The sequence below is a fragment of the Sander vitreus genome, unplaced genomic scaffold (assembly GCF_031162955.1).
Source record: "Sander vitreus isolate 19-12246 unplaced genomic scaffold, sanVit1 ctg250_0, whole genome shotgun sequence".
Taxonomy (NCBI): Eukaryota; Metazoa; Chordata; class Actinopteri; order Perciformes; family Percidae; genus Sander; species Sander vitreus.
This window is the reverse complement of record NW_027595422.1, coordinates 62501-71708: the sequence shown is the minus strand read 5'-3', so window position 1 is coordinate 71708 and position 9208 is coordinate 62501. Positions and strand designations below refer to the sequence as shown.

Sequence of the window (9208 nt, the reverse complement as noted above, 5' to 3'; positions counted from 1 at the left end):
TGAGACCTCCAGCTCACAGCGAGGTGTCTGAGCATGACTGGCCGAGCGACGAGCTAGCGGCCGGGGCAGGCGCCTGCTGGCTGTCGCCTCCCTTCATGGAGCTTCTCAACTCCCAAAACTTTGAAGCAAATTGTCAATTCGACATCAATATCCTCAAGCCTGCCTATATTAGAAATACAAACAGTTCATTTCTCTCCTAAAACGTTGTCAGAAGTGAAATTAATGATGAATAAGATGGTGAAAACTGTTAAAAATGTCCCGTTGTTGGTTGTTGCTCTGACTGAAAGATCCGAGTTGGCAGTGGGCGGGACTTATTAGTTCGACCAATCAAGTCCACCTAGGAGAAGGGGAAAGACCCTGCACTGGAGTAGGAGCTACTGAGGCCAGAGGAACTTAAAAATCCCCAAATATTTCCTGTATCCTATAACACGACGAAGAAAGGTGTTCTAGGAACGTTTAGTTCTAAGAACTGCAGACCCCCCTCCTTTAGTTGAGTGCGTTTTCCAGCAGCGCTCTGTTGCGTAACGGCGACTTGTTGCAGCCTCTGCGTGCGTCCCAGTTATTGATCGGGGTTCAGGGATCGGGGATCTGGCTCCAGGTGTTTGCTGCGGGTCCACATGTTTGTTGACCAACAGGATCGATGTCTCAAAGGTTGCTGGGACGTCCCGGCGCTCTGCGGGACACTGACCTGAGTCTGAAACCACTCAGCGCTGCGTCTGATCAGGTAAGAATTAATTTCTGATTCTCCGTGAATGCAGCGCTGCCGCAGACAGACATGTCAGTGAGGAGGACTCTGTAAAACCGGCGTTGAGCTCCATACAGTCACAGAGACTGACCTCGTTAGATGGACTTCAAACGCAGCTCCCGGTTATTCACGGTTCAACGCGTGCTTTAAACTGCTGCTCTGAGTTTTCGGTCTGTATTCTTGTTTTAACCTCTAGTTGGTGACTTCAGTGTGTCTGAATCCGGACGTTAACGTTGAATGTGATTCATATTTAATACAGTTTAATATCTGAGTTTATTGTTAGAGTCAGAATAACAGAAACTCCGACTGATCTTCTTGGTTCAGTCTCTGAGTTTTAACTTCAGTGTTAAAACGATCAGTTAGAACCAGTAACAGCAGCACAGTATGGGGGGGGGGTTATCTGAGTGAGTGTGTGTGTGTGTGTGTGTGTGTGTGTGTGTGTGTGTGTGTGTGTGTGTGTGTGTGTGTGTGTGTGTGTGTGTGTGTGTGTGTGTGTGTGTGTGTGTGTGTGTGTATCTGTGTGTGTGTGTGTGTGTGTGCGCGCGTATCTGTGTGTGTGTGTGTGTGTGTGTGTGTATCTCTGTGTGTGTGTTCAGTGTGTGTGTGTGTGTGTGCGTGTGTGTGTGTGTGTATCTCTGTGCGTGTATATCTCTGTGTGTGTGTGTGTGTGTGTGTGTGTGTGTGTGTGTGTATCTGTGTGTGTGTGTGTGTGTGTGTGTGTGTGTGTGCGTGCGTGCGTATCTCTGTGTGTGTGTGTGTGTGTGTATCTGTGTGTGTGTGTGTGTGCGTGTGTATCTCTGTGTGTGTGTATCTCTGTGTGTGCGTCTGTGTGTGAGTGTGTGTGTGTGCGTGTGTGCGTATCTGTGTGTGTGTGTGTGTGTGTGTGTGTGTGTGTGTGTGTGTGTGTGTGTGTGTGTGTGTGTGTGTGTGTGTGTGTGTGTGTGTGTGTGTGTGTGTGTGTGTGTGTGTGTGTGTGTGTGTGTGTGTGTGTGTGTGTGTGTGTGTGTGTGTGTGTGTGTGTGTGTGTTCTGGAGTTGCAGTTATATTAATAGTTAGCTAAAAGTAATAAAGTAACAGTTTATGTGTCTGTTAAAAAAAGTGCATGAATATTTAAATGTTCTAATCCATTATAATAATAATAATAATAATAATAATAATAATAATAATAATCTTTAACAAACCGAACTCTGCTGAGAATGACTCTGTAGAGCGTCTGGTGTTAATGAACTCTGTTTGGATCCCAACAAGAAAACCAGAATTAATCAACAGAAGCAGAAACGTCTATCCGTGCAGAATGAGGGCTCCTGATTGGCTGTTGGTTCTGGCCATCCTGCCGCTCGCCTCCCTGGCCGTCCCTCCTGACATCTGCAGCGCCAAACCCAAAGACCTCGGCCTGCAGCCGCACTGCATCTACCGCAGCCCGGAGCCTGAGGGCCCCACGCCGGCCCCCGAGGCCATCCCCGCCTCCACCAACCCCCGCGTGTGGGAGCTGTCCAAGGCCAACGGGCGCTTCGCCCTGGCGCTCTACAAACAGCTGGCACTCAGTAAGACCCCCGACGCCAACATCTTCATGTCCCCCATCAGCATCTCCACGGCCTTCGCCATGACCAAACTGGGAGCCTGCAACCGCACGCTGCAGCAGATCATGCAGGTCAGAGACCACGTTCTCCATGTTTCTGTGTCTGGAACTGGTCCAGTATTAAACCAGAACCAAGCTGTAATGTTACCCTACAGGACTAATGTTCAGCAGCAGTTAGAGTCACTAAAAGTTCTGTTGTTGCTGCTGACAGACTCAGATTATTATTCTAAGTGTCTGACAACATTATGGGATGGATCCCTACAGAGATAGACCTTTTAGTTAAAGAGGAAGATCCTTTTAGTTTAACATCAAACAGCCCCGAAATCACCATCACCAAACTACACCAGACTCCATGTAAATAATCAGGACTTTTAGCGTGTATAGAGCCAGCATATCTCCACCAGACTCCATGTAAATAATCAGGACTTTTAGCGTGTATAGAGCCAGCATATCTCCACATGTAAATGGGTGAATTAAGGGTTTATTTCAACCAAACCAGAGTGGTGATTGTTGGAACAGTGGAAAGATGAACCAAGACGGCTTTTGGTAGTTTGATTTAGTTTCTGTCCTCTTTGAATAAAGTGAGTTTTACGATGATAAAAGTCCTGATTATTTACATGGAGTCTGGTGGAGATATGCTGGCTCTATACACGCTAAAAGTCCTGATTATTTACATGGAGTCTGGTGGGTTTGGTGATGGTGATTTCGGGGCTGTTTCATGTTAAACTAAAAGGATCTTCCTCTTTAACTAAAAGGTCTATCTCTGTAGGGATCCATCCCATAATGTTGTCAGACACTTAGAATAATAATCTGAGTCTGTCAGCAGCAACAACGGAACTTTTAGTGGACGCTAACGGACCAGTACTGGACCAGTTTCTGAGATTGTTGTCCCATCAGAAGGTCCCCTCTCTTTCTGCATGCAGGTGTTTCAGTTCGACACCATTAAAGAGAAGACGTCGGATCAGGTCCACTTCTTCTTCGCCAAACTCAACTGCCGTCTGTACCGGAAGAAGGACGCGACCACGGCGCTGATCTCAGCTAACCGGCTGTTTGGAGACAAGTCTCTGATCTTCAGCGAGACGTACCAGAACATCAGCGAGACGGTGTACGGCGCCAAGCTGCTGCCGCTCAACTTCAGGGTAAAAGATCTCACTTCCTCTTCCTCTCAAGGAAACACAGCACTGATACTGATGTTTTTACGCTTTCTTTTCACTGTTTTAGTGCCTTTTTATATACTATATATATCTATACACTATATATATCTATACACTATATATATCTATACACTACTAGCCAGTCAGAAGCAGAGTATGAGGGCGTGTCCTGACAGTACCTAGGTAAGGACTACTAGCCAGTCAGAAGCAGAGTATGAGGGCGTGCCCTGACAGTACCTAGGTAAGGACTACTAGCCAGTCAGAAGCAGAGTATGAGGGCGTGCCATGCTAGCAGCTAGGCGAGCATTATAACGTGTCTCTGAAGTAAAGGCTGGACTACAATAGAGCTGTTTGGAGCAGTTTGTGAACAGTGTTTTCTGTTGGAGATGGTAAGTCCCTTTGGGGGGGACTTTGGGCTTTTTCACTTTGTAAACGTATAACGTGCACAAAAAATATATATAACACAATAACGTCAAGGGAAACAGCATAATATGAGCACTTTAAGGTTTTGACCCTTTTTTTACGACGTTTTTTAGCAGTTTTTTGGACATTTTCTACGTTTTCTTCAGCGTTTTTGTTGCTTAAGATTGAGATTTAATAACTTATATTATGTCTAAATCCTCCACGTTCCACTTCCGTGACAGCTCTGGTGCCAGATGTCCGTCTCCTTCCTCTGTCTCTGTGTTGGTGTTCTAACCTCCGGCTGATTTGTGAGGACTATGGTTAACTGCTCCTCAGATCTCTGCAGGGTAAATCCAGACAGCTAGCTAGACTATCTGTCCCTCTGACTAAAACTACTTTTAACGTCCACATGTTCCACCAAAACAAGTTCCTTCCTGAGACTATTTAGCAGAGGCACCGTGGCTCCGTCCGGAGCTTAGCCCCGCCCACGATGATTGTGATTGGTTTAAAGAAATGCCAATAAACCAGAGCACGTTGTCCTCCCATCCAGGAATGCTGTGTGGACTAGACAGACCTTCCTCTGCAGCGCTGTGGAGGAAGGTCTGGCTAGAAGAGACTATGTCTGTAATAACAGGGTTCTGTGTCTGTAATAACGGGGTTCTGCGTCTGTAATAACGGAGTTCTGCGTCTGTAAGAACGTGGTTCTGCTTCTGTAATAACGGGGTTCTGTATCTGTAATAAGGGGTTCTGCGTCTGTCATCTGTAATAACGGGGTTCTGTGTCTGTAATAACAGGGGTTCTGCGTCTGTAATAACAGGGGTTCTGCGTCTGTAATAACGGGGTTCTGCGTCTGTAATAACGGGGTTCTGTGTCTGTAATAACAGGTTCTGCGTCTGTAATAATGGGGTTCTGCATCTGTAATAATGGGGTTCTGTGTCTGTAATAACAGGATTCTGAGTCTATAATAACAGGGTTCTGCGTCTGTAATAAGGGGGTTTCTGCGTCTGTAATAACGGGGGTTCTGCGTCTGTAATAACGGGGTTCTGCGTCTGTAATAACGGAGTTCTGCGTCTGTAAGAACGTGGTTCTGCTTCTGTAATAACGGGGTTCTGTATCTGTAATAAGGGGTTCTGCGTCTGTCATCTGTAATAACGGGGTTCTGTGTCTGTAATAACGGGGTTCTGTGTCTGTAATAACAGGGTTCTGCGTCTGTAATAAGGGGGTTCTGCGTCTGTAATAAGGGGGTTCTGTGTCTGTAATAACGGGTTCTGCATCTGTAAGAACGGGGTTCTGCGTCTGTAATAACGGGGTTCTGTATCTGTAATAAGGGGTTCTGCGTCTGTCATCTGTAATAACGGGGTTCTGTGTCTGTAATAACAGGGTTCTGCGTCTGTAATAAGGGGGTTCTGCGTCTGTAATAACGGAGTTCTACGTCTGTAATAACGGAGTTCTACGTCTGTAATGAGGGGGTTCTGCGTCTGTAATAACGGGGTTCTGTATCTGTAATAAGGGGGTTCTGCGTCTGTAATAAGGGTTCTGCGTCTGTCATCTGTAATAACGGGGTTCTGTGTCTGTAATAACAGGATTCTGAGTCTATAATAACAGGGTTCTGCGTCTGTAATAAGGGGGTTCTGCGTCTGTAATAACGGGGTTCTGCGTCTGTAATAACGGGGTTCTGCGTCTGTAATAACGGGGTTCTGCATCTGTAATAATGGGAGTTTCTGCGTCTGTAAGAACGTGGTTCTGCTTCTGTAATAACGGGGTTCTGCGTCTGTAATAAGGGGTTCTGCGTCTGTCATCTGTAATAACAGGGTTCTGTGTCTGTAATAAGGGGGTTCTGCTTCTGTAATAATGGGGTTCTGTGTCTGTAATAAGGGGGTTCTGCGTCTGTAATAACGGGGTTCTGCATCTGTAATAACGGAGTTCTACGTCTGTAATGAGGGGGTTCTGCGTCTGTAATAACGAGGTTCTGCGTCTGTAATAACGGAGTTCTGCGTCTGTAAGAACGGGGTTCTGTATCTGTAATAAGGGGTTCTGCGTCTGTCATCTGTAATAACGGGGTTCTGTGTCTGTAATAACAGGATTCTGAGTCTATAATAACAGGGTTCTGCATCTGTAATAAGGGGGTTCTGCGTCTGTAATAACGGGGTTCTGCGTCTGTCGTCTGTAAGAACGTGGTTCTGCTTCTGTAATAACGGGGTTCTGTATCTGTAATAACGGAGTTCTGCGTCTGTAAGAACGTGGTTCTGCTTCTGTAATAACGGGGTTCTGTATCTGTAATAAGGGGGTTCTGCGTCTGTAAGAACGTGGTTCTGCATCTGTAATAAGGGGGTTCTGTATCTGTAAGAACGTGGTTCTGCTTCTGTAATAACGGGGTTCTGTATCTGTAAGAACGTGGTTCTGCGTCTGTAATAACGGGGTTCTGCGTCTGTCATCTGTAATAACGGGGTTCTGCGTCTGTAATAACGGGCTCTGTGGTTCTACAGGAGAATCCGGATGCAGCCCGCGTCACCATCAACAACTGGATCTCCAACAAGACGGAGAATCTGATCCAGGAAACGCTGCCGGTCGGATCGCTGGACTCCAACACGATGCTGGTCCTCGTCAACACCATCTACTTCAAGGTGTTAATATCTATACACTATATATATCTATACACTATATATCTATACACTATATATATCTATACACTATATATATCTATACACTATATATATCTATACACTATATATCTATACACTATATATCTATATATATATATATCTATACACTATATACATCTATACACTATATATACATCTATACACTATATATATCTATACACTATATATATCTATACACTATATATCTATACACTATATATCTATACACTATATATATCTATACACTATATATCTATACACTATATATCTATATATATATACCTATACACTATATATCTATACACTATATATCTATACACTATATATCATATCTATACACTATATATATCTATACACTATATATATCTATACACTATATATATCTATACACTATATATATCTATACACTATATACATCTATACACTATATATCTATATACTACTATATATCTATACACTATATATATCTATACACTATATATACATCTATACACTATATATCTATACACTATATATATCTATACACTATATATCTATACACTATATACATCTATACACTATATATCTATACACTATATATATCTATACACTATATATCTATACACTATATATCTATACACTATATATATATACACTATATATATCTATATATATATACTATACTATACACTATATATCTATACACTATATATCTATACACTATATACTATATATATATATATATATATATATATATAGTGTATAGATATATATAAACTAGATATACTAAGCCAACACCATCTTACCTTCTACTTTCAACGTATCTCCAGAAGAGAAGCCGCCTCAATGACAGTGTTGTCTCTCTTGTGTGTGTGTGTGTGTGTGTGTGTGTGTGTGTGTGTGTGTGTGTGTGTGTCTCTCTTGTGTGTGTTGTGCGTGTTGTGTGTTGTGCATGTGTGTGTGTCTCTCTTGTGTGTGTCTCTTGTGTGTGTCTCTCTTGTGTGTGTGTGTGTGTGTGTGTCTCTGTTGTGTGTGTCTCTCTTGTGTGTGTGTGTGTGTGTGTGTTGTGTGTGTGTGTGCTTGTGTGTGTCTGTGTGTGTGTGTGTGTGTGTGTGTGTGTGTGTGTGTGTCGTGTCTCTGTGTGTGTCGTTGTGTGTGTCTGTGTGTGTGTGTGTGTGTGTGTGTGTCTGTGTGTGTGTGTGTGTGTGTCTGTGTGTGTGTGTGTGTGTGTGTCTCTGTTGTGTGTTGTGCGTGTCTCTCTTGTGTGTGTCTGTGTGTGTGTGTGTGTGTGTGTGTGTGTGTCTCTGTGTGTGTATGTGTGTGTGTGTGTGTCTGTGTGTGTGTGTGTGTGTCTGTGTGTGTGTGTGTGTGTGTCTGTGTGTGTGTGTGTGTGTCTCGTGTGTGTGTGTCTTGTGTGTGTGTGTGCTCTGTGTGTGTGTGTGTGTGTCTGTGTGTGTGTGTGTGTGTGTGTCTGTGTGTCTGTGTGTGTGTCTCTGTGTGTGTTGTGTGTGTGTGTGTGTGTGTGTGTGTGTGTGTGTGTGTGTCTCTGTGTGTGTGTGTGTCTCTGTGTGTGTGTCTCTGTGTGTGTGTGTGTGTGTGTGTGTGTGTGTGTGTGTGTGTGTGTGTGTGTGTGTGTGTGTGTGTGTGTGCTGTGTGTGTGTGTGTGTGCTGTGTCGTGTGTCTGTGTGTGTGTCTGTGTGTGTGTGTGTGTGTGTGTGTGTGTGTGTGTGTGTGTGTGTCTCTGTGTGTGTAGTGTGTGTGTGTGTGTGTGTGTGTGTCTGTGTGTGTGTGTGTGTGTGTCTGTGTGTGTGTGTGTGTGTGTGTGTGTCTGTGTGTGTGTGTCTGTGTGTGTGTGTGTGTGTGTGTGTGTCTGTGTGTGTGTGTGTGTGTGTGTGTGTGTGTGTCTGTGTGTGTGTGTGTGTGTGTGTGTGTGTGTGTGTGTGTGTGTCTGTGTGTGTGTGTGTGTGTGTGTGTCTGTGTGTGTGTGTGTGTGTGTGTGTGTGTGTGTGTGTGTGTGTGTGTGTGTGTGTGTCTCCTCAGGCTCAGTGGAAGAACAAGTTTGACTTGGACAACGGGTACACGTCAGAGTTCCAGGTGACCGGCGAGCGGCGCTGCCCGGTCCACATGATGTACCAGGAGAACCGCTTCCGGTACCGCTCCTTCCCCGACGACCAGGTCCAGCTGCTGGAGATGCTGTACCGCGGAGACGACATCACCATGGTGATCATCCTGCCCAGCAGAGACACCACGCTCAGCCAGGTAACCTGCACACCTGGGGGGGAACTGCTGGAGGAGGGCTCACCAACCGCTCCAGACTGGGATTCAAAGGGTTTGATCCCCTTTTGTTGCCCCCGAGTGTGATTGACTAACGACCCCTAACGACCCCGAACGACCCCTAACAGCCCCTAAAGACCCCTAACGACCCCTAACAGCCCTAAAAGACCCCTAACGACCCCGAACAATCCCTAACAGCCCCTAAAGACCCCTAACGACCCCTAAAGACCCCTAACAGCCCCTAAAGACCCCTAACGACTCATAAAGATCCCCAAAGACCCATAACAGCCCCTAAAGACCCCTAACGACCCCGAAAGACCCCTAACAGCCCCCTAAAGACCCCTAACGACTCATAAAGATCCCTAAAGACCCCTAAAGATCCCCAAAGACCCCTAACGACCCCTAAAGACCCCTAACGTCCCCTAAAGACCCC

At 45.1% G+C, this 9208-nt stretch overlaps 1 protein-coding gene across 2 annotated transcripts in view; it reads left to right on the top strand.

Annotated features, from left to right (window-relative positions):
- Positions 1 to 337: 337 nt before the first annotated feature.
- Positions 338 to 9208, top strand: part of serpinc1 (serpin peptidase inhibitor, clade C (antithrombin), member 1) — a 12669-nt gene continuing 3798 nt past the window's right edge. Inside the window, exons 1-5 of one of the 2 annotated variants that reach the window (XM_078244515.1) lie at positions 338 to 724; positions 1994 to 2396; positions 3248 to 3463; positions 6367 to 6504; positions 8542 to 8760. In XM_078244515.1, the coding sequence (XP_078100641.1) occupies positions 2040 to 2396; positions 3248 to 3463; positions 6367 to 6504; positions 8542 to 8760 (930 nt within the window). In that variant the 5' untranslated portion in view covers positions 338 to 724; positions 1994 to 2039. Of the gene's footprint in view, positions 725 to 822; positions 916 to 1993; positions 2397 to 3247; positions 3464 to 6366; positions 6505 to 8541; positions 8761 to 9208 lie in introns of those variants that run through there. The other variant, XM_078244516.1, reaches the window with a different exon arrangement.